Genomic DNA, 21,545 nt, shown 5'->3' on the forward strand with positions numbered 1-21,545 from the left:
CCGGTCACCCGGCCCGACTACGGGCGAGATATTACATGTCACAACTCATCTAGGGCCCCATAATCAGCGCTAACTTTCTGGTGAACAGATAACCAGAGATGGCAGATGGATGGAGATTGCACAAATGAGGCTCTAATTGACAATCAATTGTGATTAGGAGCAATAGAACATCTTTATAACACTCGCTTTAAACCGCCAACAAACAAAAGCGCCATGTGAGCTGGGGGTCCCGGTGGGATGGGGCCCGTTAGTGCCTCCTCAGCATCCCTGCGCACCCCCCTCAGCTCCTGGCGAGGGGGGGTTGTGTCTGTCGGTGCCCGGTGGCGCCTGCAAGCACATCGGGGTGAACAGGAGGTGCCTCTGTTAGGGGGTGCTCCCTAGGGATGTGGGTCCTTCTGCTCCAAACGCCCAGCGCAGACCATGGAATTTGTGCTGTTGTCGCCGCTCTGGGCTCCGCACGCCTGGGAACGGTCCATGCCCGGGCACAGGAGTCAATTAGAATTAGGTTAATTTTTTTTCTAAGACCTGCTGACCCAGGGAATAAAAAATATTCCTGCCGCCGTCACCCCCAAATAAACTGCACCCTCACTGAAAAAAAAAAAAAGGTACAAATGCAGGCGAATCCTATACAGCCGAGTCACCGGCACCTACCTAAACCACCATCTACTTTTCATAAATAATATCCCAGCGCTCTGGGCAGAAGTAATGGAAGAAAAAATATTCAAAAAAACCCAAAAAACAAACGGATGGGATCAGAGGCATGGCCGGAGGAGAAGGGAAAGAGGAGCTGTTAGCAAACAAACAAACCAACAAACCCCTGCGTGTGGGTTCGTGTGAATGTGTGCACACGCAGATTAAAACTTCGCTCTCGCTGTGTGTTCGTGGCGGCCCCGTCGGTGAGGTCAGGACAAGGGGGAGAGGTAATTACCTACACATGATCAGAGATTATACATACCATTTCAACCCAGGAGGTGATTTATAATTTAAAGATAAAGCATAATAAAGTCATAAAAGAGAAAGGACACTGTTGTGGTGTCTGATTAAAATCTAGGGGCTGGTGTATAATATATGAGCGGGGGCTGTTGTGGGCTCCGGCTCAGCGGGACTCCCCTGGGCCCAGCCCGCTGATGGACTAATCATGTCCAAGCCCTACCAAAATTACAAGCTGATTGTTTTACCCATTATTTCTCCCAACTTTTAATTTCTGCTTTCTAAAGGATCATTGCCCGCGGTAATTGCAAAGGACCTGTCCTTGTATGTGTCACCAGCCTCAAAGACAAAAAAAATCTAATTTTCCTTTTATGCTTTCTCTATTTTCCTATGCTCCCCCCCCCCTTTTTTTTTCCTGGCAGCTAATTCAAACTGAGTAGCGACTGGAGCGTCCAAAACAAGAATGAAATTGATATGATCAAAGCACACACGGCTCTACACGAAAGGGAAGGAAATTATGTAGGAAAGAAAATCAGGTTTTATAATTCGCAGGAAATTTTGTTCCGATATCTCAATTTTCCATAATTAAAACCACTTTTAGTAAGAGAGTATTTTTTTCGAAAGTGGAAGTTAGGTCTGGTTATACCTTTACTTCTGCATGGAAGGGAACAGACCTTTTCTCCCAGTTGTTCAGGATTTATTGATCGTCGTGTTTTGTCTTGTGCCGTTTAAATGTATTAATTTTCTTCCGGCACTTTCCTGGCACTTACATTTGATATTTAATTTTAATTAATTAGCTAAGAGGGAGAGAGAGAGAAGCGTGTGAGGGGGTGTGTGTCCGCAGACACAAGGTCCGCTCCAACCGCTAAACCTCCGTCCATAATTTTCTCCTTTTGTTCTAATTTAATAAACCCAGCAGGGAAGGGAAACAGGTGCTGGGGGCTGACACCTCTGAGCCCACACACACACACATCCACATAATCCCCTTTTGATCATCTAACTCCACCATTAGGGATGGAAGACCTTAAGTTCCCATTTTCTGTGTATAATATCTTCTTTATATTGATCCCGCAATTATTTAAAAGAAAGCGTCATCTCCTCCCACTTCTCCAAATAAGGCTATTTAGATGCTTTCCAGATGAGTGGAGGTGTGCTGAAACAGAGCTGACAGCCAAGTATATCACAGCCAACACCATCCTTCATTCGCTCTCTCCCTCTCTGCCCCCCTCCCCCCGGCACACACTTTCACCGTGTCTCTCCTCCAGTGATGAAGATTACAGACTATTATGGGCAAGGGATTAATTTGTAGCCAATTACAATCCAGTGCTAAATATGAATGCATAAATAAGATACAGCCTTGCCTCTGTGTGTGTGCGCGAGAGAGGAGGGGAGGGGGGGCAGGAGCGCCTGGGCAGCCTGGCGAGGATGATGAGAAGGAAGAAGGAGCTGCTGAGTGGAGGCTCTGAGCCGAGCATCACCTTGTGACTCCCTGCCTCCCCCGGAGGCTCCCGGCGGCTGGACCCAGCGCAGCCCCGGGGAGCTGAAGGCAGCGGCTCGTCCTGAGCCGGAGCGGTGCTGGGGAGGAGTTTCCAGATCAACTTCGCCGGAGGAAGGAGGGAGGGGGAGAGCAAGAGGGGAGGGTGGGGGGGGAGAAGTTGCGACCGAGAGGGGCTCTGCAAAGAGTCATGAATGTGAGCAGAGACAAGGTCGGTGACATCTCCATCCCGGCAGCGGCAGCCGCGGCGGTGACAGCCCCCGCAGCCGGCATCGGCGGGGAGCCCCGCGGCTGCCACGGGGAAGGGATGGACGGCCGCGGAGAGCAGCGGCTCTCGGCCAGCGGCGAGCTGCCGCTCTACTGCCCTACCAACCGGGACAGGCAAGGGGACAGCCAGAGCAACACCCCCGGACAAGAGGGGGCAGTGGCCGCGCTGCCCATGGTGCACAGAACCACCTCCTTCTCCGTGCTCGACATCCTGGACCCTAACAAGTTCAACAGCAAGCGGCGGCAGTGCGCGGGCTTGTACAAATCGGCGGGGACCGAGTTCACTCTGGGGGCGGAGGATAAGCCCGAGGACTCAGGGACGGAGCTGGCCGAGCAAAAGGCTCTCGCCGAAGATTTCGACGCGTGCAAGAAATCCGCAGAGCTGATCAGTAAGTAGGTCTGGGGGCTCGGAGCTCCTCCGAGCTCCCCGAGCAAAGGGCTCGCATGCTTTGACAGGTCATCCTTCCCCCGCTGGCAGCCTCGGGAGCCGGGGCGCTGGGGAAGGACAAATGCGCCCTGCACTGCTGCTGCTGCTGGACGTGGAGAGGTGGAGTTCTGTGTTAGGCTGAGGGATGGCAGGGCGGGGAGCCGGGCGCATCACCCCGGGACTGGCCGGGGCTGGTTTCCCGGAGCTCGGCACAGGCCGGGCTCCACTCCCCTCCTGTCCGAGGAGTTCAGCGGGGATACACTGGTCTATTCGCCCGGTGCATCCCCGGGGATGGCAGGATCAGCTCCAGAGGTGCCGGCCCGGCTGGGTCGGGCAGCGACCCCGCCGTCCTCCTCCTCCTCTCGGGAAGGGGCAGCGGTGGCTGCGAGCTCCGGCTCAGACGAACTTGCGAGCTGCTCCTTCGGCTTCGGTGGGCCGGAGCTCCAGCCCCGAGGCTGTGAAAACCCTCCCTCCGTACCCCCATCTCGCCTGGGTCCCCGCAGGCTTTTATGACTTTGTATCTTTCTCTCCCAGCCCTGGACCCCTCTCCTGTCCTCCCCCCGCCGCTGCCGCCCGTTGCTCTGGGCGACAGATTCAATTTTCTCTCTCCCCTTGGCTTTTTTAGGACAAATCAGACTAATTGTGACAAAATGCTGGTTATCTCTGGAAAAACAATTAAATTCCTTCGATTACATTTAAGGTAAAATGTGCTTAGCAGCGTAAAGAGGCTGGATAATGGGGAAAATCGCCCCAGAGTGGCATGTAGGACTGCCTGGATCGATATCCTATTATCGAATTGTGCATATCTCTTTCAAGCACCTTGCAAACTCTTCCCTAACATCTAAATTATAGGGTCAAAATTCGGATAATTACTCGATTAAAACCTATTACACTTATTAGGGCTCGCTATTGATCGGGAATTGCATTCGACCCAAGCTCTAGATTGCTTTTTCTTTCTGGGTCCAAATATCCCAACTTTCTCACCTCTAAACACCGAGACTCTGGGGATCGCAGAGGGTTTCCGGCAAAAGACGGTTGTTGTGAAAAATATAAATAGTTATTCCATGTCCTGAGAGGGAAGAAAAGGGGCAGTGGGCGGCAGGGGATAAACTTCTCGGCTGAGGAAAAATAATTTCTCTGTGTCTGAGGGGAAGAGAGGAGGACTCGGAGGTTTCCAACCCCGCCATAACAGGACTCTGTCAGTTAAAATTAGTCAGCAAAAGAGGTCTGGAATCTGCTCCAGACCGAGCCTTGACGCATTTTTCATCTGTAAGGCAAAAGCAGGAACGGGGCATTAATAGAATTCAAAAGACATTTTTTAAAGCACGGCGGAGCTGGGTTCGTAATTATTCCTCTAAACTCATCTGACTTTTGTCATATTAAATAGATCTGGGCGATCAGAAAGACTGACGAGGTCAGCCTATCGCTAATCTCACACTTTTATCTCCAGACAAGGAGAGAAATGCAACTCCATCCCTTCTCTCAAAATAAATACACTTGGAGGCTCCCCGCCGCGGTGCGCTTTGCCCGCTGACAAGTTCCCCCGACGCTCCGCACATGGAGCCCTTCGGCCACGTTGCCTCAATGTTATGACAACGGTCAGGAAATAGGTCGAAAATAATGAAATTTAATTATTCTCTTTCCCCATTGTAATTAATATTAGTTTAAGCGGTGGTTTAATGTAGGAGAAGTGTTCCGAAAAGTAGCTCTGGCCAGAAAAGTATCAACACCCCCGGAAAACGCAAAGGCTTTCTGGCCAAAGGAGAGTGGCAACGGCGCTCGTCACTCGCCGCTCGTAAAACTGTTTTAGTGTCAAAAATATCAGTTAAAAGTCTCTAGTAAATTCCCATTTAACATATTCCAGAAAAAAACCGGCAAATCCAGCGTCCATCTCCGCCGCCAGTTCTATTCGCGTTGCATTTTTTTTTGTCTAAAAAAATTTTGTTGAGCTACGGCAGGGGTTTCCTACAGAGAAAATTGAACCTCAGAACTGCCAGCTGCGGGTTCCCGGTCCGGTCCGTGTGTGAGTGCTGGGGCTGCGCTCAGCCCCCGGGTCTGCTCCGCAGACGTAGCTACGCGCACTTTTTATTAATTGTTGTTGCAAAAATTACACCCTGCAATTTCTAACAGGTTCTACAGGTTGCAGGACACTCGTCTGGACTCACGGGGTCGGGTTGGGAGAAAACTAACCCGGTTCCCGTCTGTGCGGCGGCGGTCGCCCGCCTATTCCATGCGCCGACCTGAACAGAAAGCTGGAAAGGGCTCCTCATAAACCCCGAGTCATTAAGGGATATTTTCCGGGTGAAAAGAACTACAGTAAACTTCTCTGCCCCTTTTTCTCCTACTAAACCATCCCTATCCGAAATCAGCGCGCTGAACAAAACACACTTTTAAAACCACCCTTAATTTTACACATGGGCATTAGAAAGTCCGATGTGGGGATAAGAACCAAATTTGAGGTGTTTTCAGGTTTTTTGAGGATTAAAACCAACTAAATTACGGGCGGGATAAAGGTGACAGACCAGCGATTCACTCCCCATTTATGTATCTCCGTTAACCAAGTTAAAGGAGTCCTTGATTAGGGGTTCTCGGAGCTGCTCCCCCGTTTCGAGTGGAGGGAAGTTTAAGAGTGTCTGAAAGCACCGGCTAAAAAACGGTACTCACAGGCCTCTGCCCCAGACCTGCCCGCGGGGCCTCCCCCATCCCCGTCCCGCGGAGAGGATTCTCCTCCCGCTCCCCCGAAGGAGCCCGGCCGGGGTGAGGAGGAGCCGGTTCTCCGGAAAACGCAATTTGCTTTTAGGCTTCATAATGACAGAACCGTCAGCAGAAGTCCAATAGCCTTAAATATCGGATAATTACCCTGTTCTCCGATGGAGACCCGTTAATTGGAGCGTAATATAAACCCAAATAAATTAAATGACCGTTAACTAGTTTGTACATTGCACAAAATGAGTTTAATTAAGTTTGTATCTGCTCTGCTAATCAATACAAGTATTTACTCCACTTTAATACTTCCATCTCGGGAAGTGACAAGAGGTCAAACCAGACGCAGGAAGGGTTAAAAATGCCAGAGCAAAAACCAGCAAATCTCCCATCGATTCGGAGATTTCCGTCACTAAAATTGTTAGAAGCGCTGTGACATCCCAGGCACGGCTGGCTCGGCCCGGGCGGGGGTTGTCCCCGGCTGCTCCTCATCCCTTCCAGCGTCCCGGGAACACCCACCCTGCTGTCTTCCCAAAGTCTTTTCCAGCCACCGGTTGTTTTGTGGGCGCGCTGGCGGCGGAGGGAAGGGGGGTTGTATCCCCTGCCCCGGGCCACATCTCGGTGCCAGCTCTTGCCGAAGGTGGGTAGCTCGGAAGGGGCAGCTCTGGCGAAGTCTTGCCGGGCTGGACAGCCCCTTTCCTGCCCCAGGGCTGCAGAGAAGGCTCGTAGGTGAAGGCCGCCCTCGGAGGCGGCTCCGAGCCACTATCCCGGCAGCTTCTGCCCGGCTCCTCGCCATGTGCCCCCAGCCCAGCCCCGGCTCCTCTCCATGTGCTTCCAGGCCATTCCCGGAGCAGGGGACCGGAGGAGCCGGGGGTCCCGGACCAGCCGCATCCCCACGGCGGGCGGAGAGCCGGGGAGGGCCGGGCACCCCTTTCCCGACAGCCGCGGGGATACGGGGCGGGTGAATCCCCAGGGTGGGGACCGGTTCCTCCTGGGGCCGGGCGGGGCCGGGGGCCGGGCAGCGATCCCTGACAGCGTCTGTCGCTTGTCCGCAGAGGACGGGGAGCTCTACAAGGCCGAGGAGTGCGACCTGGACTACAGCAGCCGGCCGAGCCGCAGCCCCGACAGCGAGCTGCCGGACGACGAGGAGCTGTGCAGCGAGGAGAGCGGCAGCACCAGCAGCAGCAGCGGCGGCAGCTCCGGCCCGGCGGCTCCCGGAGAGCCCGACCCGGGGCCGCTCCGAGCAGAGCCGGCCGAGCCGGGGGGTGTCCCGGCCCCGCCGCCCCCGCCACCGCCCCCGCCGCCACCGCCCGTCGGGGCACAGCCCGGCCCGCAGGCCAAGCCCAAGAGGAAGCGGACGGGCTCGGACTCCAAGTCGGGCAAGCCCCGTCGGGCGCGGACAGCCTTCACCTACGAGCAGCTGGTGGCGCTGGAAAACAAGTTCAAGTCCACGCGGTACCTGTCGGTGTGCGAGCGCCTCAACCTGGCGCTGTCGCTCAGCCTCACCGAGACGCAGGTGAAGATCTGGTTCCAGAACCGGCGCACCAAGTGGAAGAAACAGAACCCCGGGGCGGACACCAGCGCGCCCACGGGCGGGGGCGGCGGCGGCGGGGCGGGGGGCGCGCTGGGCGGGGGGGCGCTGCCGGGGGGGCTCAGCCCGCTCAGCCACTCGCCGCCCATGGGCGCCCCGCTCTCCATGCACGGCCCCGGCAGCTACGCCGGCCACCCGGCCGGGGGGCTGGTCTGCGCCGCACAGCTGCCCTTCCTGCCCAGCCCCGCCGTCCTCTCGCCCTTCGTCCTGGGGTCCCAGACTTACGGCGCCCCGGCTTTCTACACCCCGCACCTATAAGCCCCGACGCCCCTTCCTCATCCTCCTTACTCCCGGCCCGTTCCCGCTGTGCCCCTTCGGGACCACCCGGCCGGGCTCTGGGGGGGCCGCTCACTGCACGACCCCCCGCTCCCGAGAGGTGAAACTAAGAACCGACTGGCAGCGACACCGGGGGGAGAGAAGGGACAGCCAGGTGTTCCCACCGCCCCCCCGGCTGCCACCGACCCCGGGGGTTCAAAGGGGCGGCCCCCCCGCCCTCCGTCCTTTCTACGACCCTTTTTGTACGCGATGTGTCCGGACTGCGCTGCTGAAGGGAGGAGGAGGAAAACCTCCCTCCCCCGTGTACATACAAGTTGATGTAAATCATCGTTACCTGTATTTTTATTTTTCACCGTCCCTCGTTGCTATGTGGGTTTGATTAATTTTATTATTATTATTATTATTATTATTATTATTATTATTATACTTTGTTTTTATTCTGGTCTGGCCACACTCAAAAGACTTTGAAAAAAAGAAAATATTATGTACCCATTTGACTCTCAGGGTAAAGCAGAGAACTTATCGGTCCTGTCCCTCGACATTACCGAGGCAACGACGCTCCGCTCTCTCCCGTGACCTCACGGTGACGACGGATATTTTTTACAGACGTCACTCTCGAACGACCCCCGAGCTTGGCTGAGACCCTGCGGACCCGCGGGGCCGAGGGAATCTCGCCCGGGAAGGGGCGGCGGGGGCAGCTGCTGGGGTGCAGAGCTGTTTTTTTTACGTTAATCATTTCTGTATATTTCTGGTTGTTACAAAAAAAAAAAGTTTTAACTTTGTAATTAATGTATAAGGTGAGGGAGTAATGAGCAAGAGGTGATAAAGAAAGCACTTTGTTTGCTAAACACTTTAAACCAATCAATAAACTCTAAGGAAACGGCGCTTTCCGTGCTGGAGTCCCTGTTTTTCGGCTGAATCTTTGTAAGACAAGTTTCCTGAGGAAAACGCCTGGCTCATGGGGTGCTTGGAGGGATGTCTTGCATCTTCTTTTTTTTTGTTGTTTACTCTGAGAGCGTATTTCTTATACGCAGATAAACTTTATTCTTCTTGTAGGAGAGGAGGTATTTCCCTTCTTACTTCCCTTGTTTGTAATTTCTTAATTGGCCTTGCCGATTTGTGCAATATTAAGAACAAAAAAAAAAAAGAAAATTTATATACAGAGAGAATCCGACACCTCTGCCTTGTTTCCACTGACGAGGAGTCCAACATTTTGGATATATGTAAATTTAGTAAGTCGACTCTTTCAAATTCCACCGCTTTTAAAAATAAAGTAATCTTTCCATCGCCTTTCCGCTGATTACTTTTAAACTCGTATCGAAGTCGGACTTTTATAATCCATACTCTTTTTTTATTTTAATTTCAAAGTAAAAGTCTATAACCGCTGTGAGCACCTCGAGGTGGCTCCCGTTGGCCCAGGGACGCTGTTACCTCGTTTGCCCACTCCCTGCGTGACCCCAAAGCACATGCTGGGGAAGAGTTCTCATTTTCCACTAGTTTTTGGTGTTTGTGGGGTTTTTGGGGGGCTTTTTTTTATTTCTTTTTTTTTCTTTTTTTCCCTCGGGGGAACTTTTAAGAAACCAGCGTTTTCCGGAGCGATTTTGGGGAGCGCTGCGCATCCCCCTCCCCTGGGGACCGGCTATGGCAGCTACCCCCGCATCGCTGCCCGGCGGGCGGGGTGTGCGTGGTGCCGCGGGTTCCCGGGGTGTCCGGGCTTCACTCCTCCCTCGGCTCCTTCCCCCTGGTCCCCCCTTGACCCCTCAGCCTTGCCCCGACCTGGGATTGCGCTAGTCCTGACGCTCCGCAGCCTCATCCCGCTCCCGCACACCCGCTCCAGAATGAAATTAAACGTTTCAGCCCTCCCGTGGAAATAAATTCTTTCGCGATTGCTGATATTAGAGGCAAGGGGGGAGTAGAGCCGGCTCCGCGGTGCAGACCCCCGCAGGGTCGGTGGTTTCCACGGCCCGGTGGGTGCGGTGTCCATCAGTCTGCAGGAGCCGCGGGGAGGATGCGGGATGCTCCCGATACTCCCTTCCCCGCGTGTAGAAACGTACAAGCGCCAGAAGCCTCGGACTAGACTCATTTGCATTTGCGAAAATAAGAACTTTCACGATAAAGGATGTTCTGAAGTAAAATTTCAGGGGAAACCTTACAAGTGGTGTGCTCTGCACAGCTCTTGCTGGTAGGAGAAATCCAGCTAAACTGGGAAACAGATATTCAGGAGATTCTCCCACACTGCACAGCTACCCCTTTGCCTGCCAGGTTTGAGTAAGTGCTACTAACAGCCGAACTCTTAGCTCAGGTGGAGCACGACACGGCTGAACAGATAATTCAACCCCTCTCTGCACTCCGGGAGCTCCAAACAGCTCCCCCCCTCCCCAGGGGGAAATAATTCGGCTCCAACAGGAGCTGCTCAGAGCTCCGGAGTACGTGATATTCCTACTGCAGGTCTGTTAGCGTCCTGCCAGTGAAACCTGCTCATGTGAGTATTATTACTCACAGCTGCTGGATGAAGGAGTCAGTTACGCTGAGATTCCCAGTCATTAAACGCGATTTAACAAGGCTTCTCACATTTTATAGCACTGCTGAAAACAGAGCCGCAGGTATCTTTCTCAGCATAGTTTAGGAAGTTATTGATAACCCTTGCTCGAGTGCCTCATCCAGGGGTCTGAGCTCATAGAATTCAAGAGCAGAACTGCAGAGCCTCAGTTCTAGTGCGTGTCCTCGCCGGCGTGCAGCCCTTGCAGAGGTGCAGGGCACGTCGTACGCTCCGGTCACAGGATACTGTCCGTTTGCAGAGGGCATTTAGAGAATTAGCACCAAAGAGCTGAAACTCAAACAGTGCCCCCTGGACCACGACTCTGCAGCTGGTTTGTGGTGCTGGATCAAGACTGTGTGGTTACAGACTTGACAGTGAGAAGTGGGATGGTATTGACACAGGGGCAGCTGTCGAGAAGCATCCCTGGTCTGAACGCTCAGCCCCCCCGTAAAGCAAAATGCTCTCACCTGCCTGAACCTCCTGACTCATCCCCCGTGTTCCTGCCCGCTGACATTCCGGCTCTCTAGGAGAATGAAACTGGGCTTGATGCAGCACCTTGAGGTTGGTCCTACCAGATAACCCCCAAAGTCCCCACAGCGACCCCCCAGCAAGGTCTAAAAGCCATTTCCCATATGGTACCTACCTGATGTACCTGCTGCACTGCACACAACGCCTGGTGCTCCTGCACAGAGCTTTTTGAAGGGCTGCAGCTTGTTTTCAGTGAGTCATCAATGAGCTACAGACACCCTGGTACAGAGTGAGTAGAATGGACTGACTGAGGGGATGATGGTTATGACACAAGCAGGAGGTGTTTGCTCTGGTTCATTCCATGAGCTAATTCTTTTTTAATTACTTTGTTATTCATTCATAAAGTTTAATGTTAGGAGACTAAGAATGCAGAACACATTCAAGAGGACATTTAACAAAGTGTTTGCCAGAGGACAAAGTCTCAGCTCAGGCAAAATGAGCAGCACATTTGGAGTCTGATTCAGTGTGTTTATGTGACATCTTTGGCACGTACCAAAGATGATCTGGGACATCAGCATATTTTTCAACTAATTCCCATGAAGTCAATGTTAAATCTAAGGGTGCAAATTTGTATTAGCGAGAAAAGATTCACATATTAATTGCATCTTACTCTTGTTCACTATATGAATGAATGAGGTTAAGAGAAAAGGAAACTGCACCTATTTTACTTCATTTATTTCAGCTAACAAGTTTCAGTTGTTCATGTCTACTCAAACAACAGCAAAATATCTTATAATCGAAATAACAGAAAAAAAAGCACATAAATACAGACGGGTACATTCCAAATGGTTGAGGGAGAACTGAAAATACTTTGAAATGTTTTGTGTCATTGATTACACTCAGCAGTCAATGATGTTACACCAAATCACTGGAAACCAGTTCTGTATTATAAACCCTCCCCAAACTCCTTGTGTTATTTCCAGTTGAGCAGGGAATGTAGGTGTAGTGAGTTACTTTTTCAAATTAATTCCTGGAGGTTTTTTGACATGCATCACAGACCTTCTGTTTCAGATTGAACTCACAGTCATATTATATGTTTCTTCTCCTGTACTACATACACAAAATGCTAAAAATAAAGCTTTGTTTGTAGCAACTTATATCCATTTCTCAAAAATACACCATGATGTCTGCTTGTAGTCTGCTATATTGCAAATATCCATTAGCTCCTCTATTACATGATAAAATAATTCTGCTCAAACACAGTTGAGTTTAAATACTCAAAAGAACATTGTCTCACAATGTCTGGTCTTCAGGTTGTGTTGTGTCTCAAAGAGTAAACAAGCCAATATGTTTGTTGTAGAGCCTTTCTTGGGAGCAAATGAAAGAAAGATTTTTTTCTGACACTGGATTTTTTTCCAGACTCTGGGAGGTAGAACAAGGCAGAGACCTGAGTGGACGCTGAGGAAGGAGGGGACAGGCAAGTAAACAGAGAGGATCCTCATCAATTTGTCTCACAAATTGGGTTTACATAAATAGTTTATTACATAAACCACATTCTTCTCTATCTGGTGCTTTTTCTTCCTCTTCTTCCCCTTCTGCCCACACGCTCATGTCACATGCTTGTGTTACACAGACATCTCAAATGGACAGAACGAGGGTTGTCACAGGGAAAATAACACTGGCAGTAAAAGCCCTTTCTCCTTTCCTGATGCTGTCTGGCAAAGATGTGACTTCATACAAGACAAGTTTGAAAACAGATTATCACAGCCTCAGAAATCTGCAGCTGCCCATTCAGGAGACATCCTGTTGATGCTGGGAATCCTGTGGATGCACCCTGTATCAATAGAGAAACACCCAGGACACAGAAAGCATGGTCAGGACCCAGAAGTCTGGGCATGCAGGGTCAGGCAATATCTGTATATGATTTTCTAATTTAATCTCATGACATGACAAGTGTCCAGCTAGCTAAAACTAGCTAGCTGTACCCAAAGTACTACACTTAATTTTAAAGTACATCTTCTAGATTTTCTTCTCTGCAATGACACATACCAGGAACATTTTACAGTGACAATGCAGGAGGGATGACACCACAGCAAAGAACTGGAAGTCACAGAAATATTTATGGTGGGATGACATAATAAAGATTATTATGATTGACACAGTAAGAATTCACCCCTTTCAGTAAACTGCTGTTTTTTCAAGAGAAGACTAACCTTAGTACAAATAAATAATTATTGCTCATTTTCTTTGTTCTTTTTTCTCCCTCAATGCACATACATTACAAAAACTTGCCCTGCTCATATGGGGACTCTTTTCTGTCTTTTCGCCTGTAACACAGGTAGGATGACAAGATTTATTTCCTCTGCCTTGGTTCCCAGAGACTGCAGGAGGGGAAGAGAAGTGCAGGAAGAGCTGCTGGTAGGGTTCCTCCAACTCCTTCTGTTGAATGGGAGTTTGTAGTGCCAAGCTGCACTCTCTGTGACCTGTTAAATATTTTGAGATTTGTGATTAAGGATGCTCTTCGGGGCTTCAAGCACCAGCATTGTGCCTTGTAGTGGTGATTTGGAGTGAAATACTGTGTTTGCCTTGAGCACGCTCTGCAGCTCACCTGAGCACACTCGCCTTTGCTGTTTCTGCTTCAGCACCGGGGAAAATAAACCCATGCAAGCAACATTTAATTTCTGCCCGAGTGGCAGACTCTCCTCCTGGTGCTGTTAGCCTTCAGCTGCCAAAAATACTATTACAAAAGCTCAAAGATATCCAGAAGCAATTTCCAAACAAGCAGAATCATATATTATATTTCCATATACCCTTAACAGTGTGCAAGGATAAGAGTGGCTCCATAATGGCGTTATAAATACAGCAAATTAATGGTGGATGCAATGCCAACACCTTGTCATTATGCAAATTGGAACATCGGCAGAAATGGTTATTCAACAACCCCTTTCTAAGTAACCAGACGCCTAATGCTGCTCATTACATCTAAACTAATTAACACCACATTTAAACAATTTTAATAAGCTTTTTCCTTAACCCCTTGACAGAGGGGATTCCTGATGCTAATGCAAAAACATACAAGCACTTGGCACTGGAGCAGTGGAGGTTTGCTGAAGGTGCTGGCAGGCAGAAAAGCAAGGGGAAGTCTACCCAAAAAGCCAAATGACAATAATTAAGTCATGGACATTTAGGGATGGAGGAATATTGCACTGGAATAAAGTCCAGCTCAGTTTGCCCAGGCTCTGGTGCAGCCTTGTCATGAGCACAAACACACTGTGCCCTCCTCCCAGTGTGGCAGAGCCTGGTCCCCCACTGCCCTCCTGAGCTGGTACTACATTTAGGCTCTGTACTACCCAGACCTAGCTGGTAGGAAAGGCTCAATGAAAACATGAATCTATTTTTTTCTCCACTCTGAGCTTCGAAGAAGAGGAAGAGGAGGAAAGCATCAACTCAGAAACCAGAGTAATTAATAGATCTCTCTCCTTTTCCTTCAGGGACAGCATCCAACTCCCACAGCTGGAAGAACAATGACTTTGTCCCAGGGGTCACAATTTGTCCAGCTGCCAGGCAGATCCAGCTCTCATCCACATGTATTTTTGAGGGGATATGCTGAGTTTTGGGATGCTTAGCACCTCTCCCAGCTGAAGGGGTCACCAATGCTGCTGGATGGGGAGGGCCCAGATTGGTCTCGATCTGGGGCTGCTGCTCTGAGGCCTTTCCCACCCTCTTTCTTAGCACCTCCACTTTGTCTTGAAGGATTTTGTAATAGGACCTTCACCACATCCATTAAGAGGGATGGTCCTATGGCTCTGAATGTACCAGCAGGCTCTAATTTCCCTCACCACCTTTCACCTTCCTGTGTGATCCTCCTGGGTGTCCCCACCCCACACCCTGGCAGGTGTCTGAGCTCTGGGCTGATGTGGCACAGCTGCAGCCCCTTGGCTCCACGGCACCAGCTAAGCTGGGAGAGACCTACCCAGGGCCTCCACCTCGTACCCTCCAGCTGGTTGCAGGGGAACTGCATTTAGGTGGGGTCTCTTTCCTGAGCTGTGGTGCTTGTTCTGTGCTTGGCTGTGTAGCTGACTGACCCTCACCCTAATTTCCATCGCTGACTTGGCTCCAGACCTGCCTTTTTTCTTGGTGGACCTTCAGGTAACTGTGACTGGTGGCTGACTCTTATACTGTTACCAAGATTGAGGGTTTTTGTTTGGGTGTGTGTGATGGTGCCTTGTCAGGAAGGCCATTGCCCCTTCCTGTTTTCACCTTCAGCTTCTGACTCACCCTCTCCCTGATGCCTTGAGTCTCTACTCTGTTTTTTCTCTCACCTTGCTATGGATTCACTTTCCTCTGCATTCCCAGCACTGTGGAGTTTTCCTTGGGCACTGCTTGGAGCAGAACTTTCATGTTTGCAGATGGAAATTCAAGTGTTTTTTTCACCCATGAGCAGAATGGTGTTAATTGTTTGGGGTATATTTAAATGTAGCTGTCCCACTGCATGCCAGAACAGACATATGGAGAAATTGCTCGCCAGTAATTACCAGCATAACACCCTTCTCTCAGGTTTTGGTGTCCAAGAGGTCCTGAGGAATGATGTAGCTGGTGACAGTATCTATGAGGGAGCTCTCCCTGAATCCATGAAGCTCAGTAGTGTTTTAAATGGCAGGTGTCAAGGGAATAAGAATCCAGATCCAGCCCTCCCTGCCTCAGTCTGGGGTCTGTCATCTCCAAGGCTCTCTTTTATCCTTTATTTAGTTTTCTATGTGAAGCATTTTTAGCTCCACTGTGGTTCAGTTTCAGTTCCCATGTGAAAACAGGAGATGTGAAATGTCTCCTACCAGCTCCCTTCCATTTAAATTGCCAGTGGCTTGGGCTGTCCCTGAGACAGGACATGGGACTGTCACCTCTGAGGCCAAGAAGGGACCTGAACTGCACCTCCTGAACATGTGCTCCAGCAGGAGAGCTGTTGGGTGCATTATGACTTCCACTGCCTGTTTAAAATCAGTGACTTTGTTAAAGGTGTGTGTTTGGGGGGTGTGAGGCATCCCAAAAGGTTTTAAACATCTGATTTTCATCACTGAAGTACTGCTGTAACATCCAGACGCCCTTACCTTCTCTGATGCATAACCTACAGAGACATTTGTATCACCTCCATGATTAAAAGCATGAATGTGTTTAATAGCACTGATAAGCTCCACACACAGTTGCACCACAGCCAGGCATTTGCAGAGCATGAGACACCACCAGATGGCTCATCTGCCTCTGCTGAACTGCTGTGATACACACTGAATTGGGTTTTTCCTGGCTGGCTCCTGAGACTGAATACTTCCTGCTGCTGGCTAGAGGCTCCTTGTAACTAGGAACACCCTTACTGTCCATTTCCACAGCCACTTTAAATGGAACAGGTTCATTTTTTGTTTTCTGCAAAAGAAAGATGTTTTTTCCTTCAGTAATGTCTGCTTTGATTCACTGATGCCTTCCCCAGCATGCAAACTGTTCTGTGTGGTGTGATCCACTGTTCATGCAGAACTGCTTACAAATCCCATGTCTCTTTTGCTTACAAAAACCCAAAACCCCAGATAAATCTTTTAAATGTAATTTCTAAGATCCTCTAAGGGTTACAGTTTTCTAATAGAAATTTTCAGCCAGACATGTGTTGTTAAAGCCAAGCCTCAAGTAAGTTTAGAGAAAACGAAATCACAAGGTATTGTACAAAAGATGAGTATGGACTCCTCATCCCTGCAACCTCAGAGGGCATGTGCTGAAGGATTGCTTTATTCAGAAGCTCCATACCAAGTTCACTTATGTCACTAAGCACTTTGTATTAGAGGACCAGACCCTTCATTCCAATTTTAAACAGCACCAAATCCATACATGCCAGAGTCTTTTTCCTTCAGCCTTTCACTTCCCAGATGCAACCATATTCTCAGGTAAGAATAACCATGGAGGAGTCTTTGCTTTCGCTTCTTGTTTTACCACTGAAACAGCCCTAGTTAAAGAAGGATGACTTAGATGCATCAGCACAGCCACAAGTCCCTTTGGACACGCAGTGTTCAACCTGCATTACAACTATTCACCTCAACAACACTCCAAGGGCCAAATCATCCCAAGGTGTTCAGATACCTGGGAATCACACATGGTATCCCCAGTGGGCAGAAGTACAACTGCAAAGGTGTCCCAGTTAGAAAGACAAAAACACACACGGAGATTATGTGAATGATACTTGTATTTATTTTTTTCCCCAGAAGCCCTGAGCACAGGAAAAGTCCCAGTAGAAATGTTGCACAATCAGTTGAGCAATTAAGATGTTTGCAGAACTGGAGAGCTCAGAGACCTCAAATTTGTAAACTGCTGTTAAGTGACACACAAGAAGTGTGATGTATCTAAAAAGCAGATTGTTCTGTTTCGAACTTAAAAGGATTTCTATCTAGTGAAGGTAAACTGGATCTTTGGAGATCAATGCCTTTTTTTTTTCCTCCAGCTACACCCAGGAAGAGGAGAAAGCTCCCCCAAACCCTGTTGATTATGTCTGACTAGATCTAATGAGAATGCTTAAGCGACAAAATTCAACACCTGTTGTGTGTACATATGCTGAGTTGCTCTTGTAGAGAAATAACCGGATTAAAAGAGGCAATAATTAACACGGGAGGGGAAGGGTTTGTCAAACATCAGACCAGCAGAAGATATACGCTGGCAAGAGGCCAGGCTAACAAAAAGGCAGTGCTACAGGGGATGTGTGATCAACACATTCTCCTATGAAGGGTCAATGGTTTGTCTTGCTTCAAGACAGAAAGAGGAAGGAAAAATTTGTATCCAACTGAGTATATTCCTTACCTGACAAGGGAACTTCTTACAACAAAAAATTTAAAAAAGGCAGAAACAAAAAGAAAAGTAGAAGAGCTTTAGAAAAAGTCATTGCTGGCCATCAACCTGGCCCAAAGTCCAGGTACCTGTGTCTGAGTCACTTGCCAGGAAACCTTAATTCTGCAAATTCTCTTTCTGCATGAAAGAGGCACTCAAGGAAAACACTCTTCTTTCATGTGTGTGTGCTTTTAATAAGGTAAGGTGGAAAGCATATAGTGACACAATAGGAAGAAGCAGATTGGACAACTGAGTCCAGAGAGGAAGTTTTAGCTCACAATTCTAGAACTGACATGACTGAGTAGCATCACAGAATCACACAATGATTTGGGTTGGAAGGGATCTTAAAGATCATCTTGTTCCAAACCCCCTGCCTTGGGAAGGGACACCTTCCACTTGACCAGGTTGCTCATAATGGAGCGTTACCTACTAACCACACTTCTTTTTTTTTCCCCCTCAGACTTCTACCACTTCTATTTTCAATCTCAGTCCCTGGGCTTTTTATGAAAGGCCCAAAACAGGAACTCTATGGGTTAAAGTGCATCTACTGTTTGCTGGAAACTTTCTAGTGTTGACATTTGCTGCTTAAACCAGCAAAGAAGGGTTAAGTGTCACTAGAAAATACAAACTGCCCACTCTTGTCACAGGGAACAGAGAAAACAGAATTTATAATTGAACACCTTCAGCCTTTGCAGGCTCAAGGATCTCTGGAATAGTGGCACAGTGACCCCTGTGGCTCTTTGGAATGTTAATCACCACGTGTCCGTTTCTTCTGGACTGTTTGGGGATTGAAGCATCCAATGACCAGGATTACATTCAAATGTGTGGGATTTTGTTGTTTTTGGTTTTGTGTGGTCTTTTTTTTATATTTTTTCCTGTGTGACTTTGTCCTTAATAGGAAATCAAATCAATTCAGAAGCTGATTCAACTGACTTGATGATGAACTTGGTTTGTCCTTACCTACATTTTCATCTGAAGTCTTCACTGTTGCATTAGCAAGACTCATAGCAGAAGTGGCTTTGCTTTCCAGTGCAGTAGATAATATTTGAAATTTTGGCTTTTTATTATTTTCAGTAGTTCAAAAGTACATCAACCTGTGCTAAAGAACAAAATGTCTTCCAAACTGCAGAGCTCTTACAAGATAAACTACCCAGATTCAGCATTAATTGCTTTCTAAGCAACACTTGTGCAAGTCAGAAGGTATTTGGCAGAACTTTAAATTAGCTTTTGTCTGAGGTGGCCAGAAACTACACTGAGTTGTTAAAATTTTCTCCATTTTTAATTCTTGTAGTCTGCATGAGGTAACACCTCCAGCAGGTGAGTGACTAAGACAGAGCTATAGAATCCATTCCATTTTGTATTCAGTATTTCATTGAAGACTTTTGCAGTTCACTTTGAAATTGATTTTCAGACACTGTCCTCATGGCTCTCTGGATTTCCTTCACCCTTAAAGCTGTATGAAATCTTGCAAGAGCACCACTGGTCAATGTTTCATTCATTCTCCTTAAGACATGACTGGAGCCAGCACAGCAAGTCTGGGAGGTCTGGTTAAGGACCCAGCCAAGAACTACAACCCACACTGGATTCTGCTGCCTGATCTCAGTATGCACATTAAATCTCTGGCATTGGAGGAGTCCAGATGCTTGTGTTTGTATCTGGATCCTCAGATACACTCTCAGGCATCAGCCCAATGTAACTGTAACTGATCCCAGCCAGGCAGTTCACCAGTACAGTGAGCTACTGGAATAATTGTTTTAAACTTCATACTTCATGCTCTTTTGATACCAGGTAAACTGGAGCACATTCTGCATATTTCTACAGACTTTTACAACATGCCTTCCAGGAGTAGTTCTGAAAGATACTGGGACATGATCCTGGGAAGTCAAGAAGCAGACCAGGATGACCTGTGTCATTTCAGCACTTCCATCTGTGCCACAGCTACCAAATTTCAATTAGCTCCTGGATTTCAGTTTGCTGAAATCAAACTCTACTCCAGAGTGGAACACATTTGGATTTTTTCAGTGTGTACACAAGAGGTTTTTAAAGGTACTGCAGGAACCACTGTGCTGCTTGCTGTGGCACAGTTTCTAGAACAGTAGGCTGAGCAAACACTCTGTGCATTACCATCTGTGGTAGAAATCTAACTGGTTTTAAGGTATCTTTTTTTGTTCTGAAGGCATGAACATGGAGGCAAATTAAACACACATGCTGGCAAAGGAAGTATAAATTACAAGAGTCCCTTAGGAAAGAAAAAACCAACCCCCAAAACCGGAAGATTTTACCCAGAGTACAAGTCACAAAACATCTCTATTTCATGTACATTTCAAATAATTATCAACTTATTAAATGCATTCCATTCTGTACCACCACATCTTTGCCAAAATTAGTGTTCACTATCAAATAAGTTAAAATTGGAAACAATTTTAAAATGACCCCTGTAAAAATGTGCCTTGCACAGTATTTTAGTATAAACACAAATATCTTTGATCAAGGTTTTTTTGCAGTTGCACTGAAGGGCAAAGACGATGAACAGTTTAATTCAGTGCATAGTTAAACTGGTTGGCAAACTTCTCGTGCTTTCTTTGGTCCACCCGGTTCATGGCTTTCATGACCCGTTTCATGGCACCTCTGAAAGAGAAACAAAAAAATAATAACAATTATATTGAGTCTCTGCAATCTCAGAGAATGTTTATGGATGTTGGGGGGGGAAAAAAAAAAGAACCATGATTAATCACTAGCAGGCTTCTGAACACGGCATTGATGAGGCTGAACAAATTTGTCTTGTTAACTAAATTAGCTGCAGCAATATAAATAGTTTAATTCAGCAATGATTTTATTAACAGGAGTAAACAAATTCAAGTCTTTCAGTTTAATGGTTGTGCCTTCCATCCTCCCAGCATTATTTCTGATAGCCACACACAGCAAGTTTGATCTTCAAATGCACCTGACTGCTCTCAGGGAAATAATAACTAAAAGTACCTAACAGGATCTTAAAAAACTAATACTCAGAAACCCTTATGAAATCCAACCCTCAGTCTAGAATGTTTGTGTGAGGGAAGGGTTTGCTGTTCACTTCATGCAGCCATAATTCATTTAGGTTACTAAAACCCCATTTTATCAGACGTGGGCCAAGTTAAAGACTCCTTTGCTCACACAGCAGCATCCCTATTTCTGAGCAGCAACTTTTAATCCACAAGCACAACACTAGTTTGAGAAAACACCAGACAGTGTTGTGTATATCCATGCAGAGAGACAGGTTACTGCTGCAGAAGTGCCTAGAGTTTAGACAGTCAGGACAGTGGGTCCAATATCTTATAAAAAGGGGAATGGGATCTCTGCTGCCTCAGGATGGGCAAGCATTCGAGCCCCCTGTAGTGTCTGCTGTGCTTGTACAAGGCTCTGGAATGTTCTTCAGACTAAAAAAGGAAATGAAGGAATGAACTTTGGAGCTGTTAAGTTTTCTGGTGCTCTTAAAACCAGTGAGGGCTTGCCCCCTTGTTGCTGCCCTATTTACTGCCATTGTTTCCTCCCAGTAAAGGTGGTGCCCAGAGATTTCTTTTGGGAGGGACTGCTCTACTTCTCAACTGGGTAAGTGGAGAAACTTCAGTTTTTTCCCTCCACAAGCCTTTTGAGTGGAGATCACACAGCTGAGATTTTGAGGGTGAGGAAAAATGATGCCTAGACAGCACGAATAGATTGTCATAAAAGGCACAGAGAGAGTAGGTCTGTATATCCCCTGGTAAGGCAGAGGAATGGGTTCACAAATCCAGAGGAGTAAGACAGCAGAAAAAAAGGCAGCAGAAGCAGTCAAGAGAATGCTCTGTTGTGAACATCTGCCCCCTCAGAAACTCAGCACTGTTGTGCACAGCTGAGTGCATCTTGCCTTGTTCTTGCCTGGATTCTTTTTACTGATGACTTTAGTTGCCTCTGGACCAAAAGCTCAGCTATCTGAGGCTGATATTTGCAGGTGTGCTCAGATGTCACCCTGCTTCTC

The 21,545-nt window shown here is 48.1% G+C and overlaps 2 protein-coding genes across 2 annotated transcripts in view; one reads left to right on the top strand and one right to left on the bottom strand.

Annotated features, from left to right (window-relative positions):
- The first annotated feature begins 2,615 nt into the window (after positions 1–2,615).
- Positions 2,616–7,671, top strand: NKX1-1 (NK1 homeobox 1). Its single transcript, XM_027699928.1, has 2 exons — positions 2,616–3,081; positions 6,629–7,671. The coding sequence occupies exons 1-2, from the start codon at positions 2,616–2,618 to the stop codon at positions 7,669–7,671; spliced, it is 1,509 nt and encodes a 502-aa protein (XP_027555729.1).
- A 10,748-nt stretch (positions 7,672–18,419) lies between these two features.
- The window catches only part of UVSSA (UV stimulated scaffold protein A), a 53,582-nt gene continuing 50,456 nt past the window's right edge, over positions 18,420–21,545 (bottom strand). The window contains exon 13 of the mRNA XM_027699894.1: positions 18,420–20,179. Coding sequence (XP_027555695.1) covers positions 20,086–20,179 — 94 coding nt within the window. The 3' untranslated portion in view covers positions 18,420–20,085. The remainder of the gene's footprint in view (positions 20,180–21,545) is intronic.

The sequence above is a fragment of the Neopelma chrysocephalum genome, unplaced genomic scaffold (assembly GCF_003984885.1).
Source record: "Neopelma chrysocephalum unplaced genomic scaffold, ASM398488v2 Primary Assembly neopelma1_142, whole genome shotgun sequence".
Taxonomy (NCBI): domain Eukaryota; kingdom Metazoa; phylum Chordata; class Aves; order Passeriformes; family Pipridae; genus Neopelma; species Neopelma chrysocephalum.

What these genes read in the sequence shown, in the direction of transcription:
- NKX1-1 (XM_027699928.1), top strand. Translation starts at nt 2,616, where the DNA reads ATGAATGTGAGCAGAGACAAGGTCGGTGACATCTCCATCCCGGCAGCG. An exon ending in GAAATCCGCAGAGCTGATCA is followed by an intron (nt 3,082 to 6,628) that starts GTAAGTAGGTCT and finishes ATGTGCCCCCAG; the next exon opens with CCCAGCCCCGGCTCCTCTCC.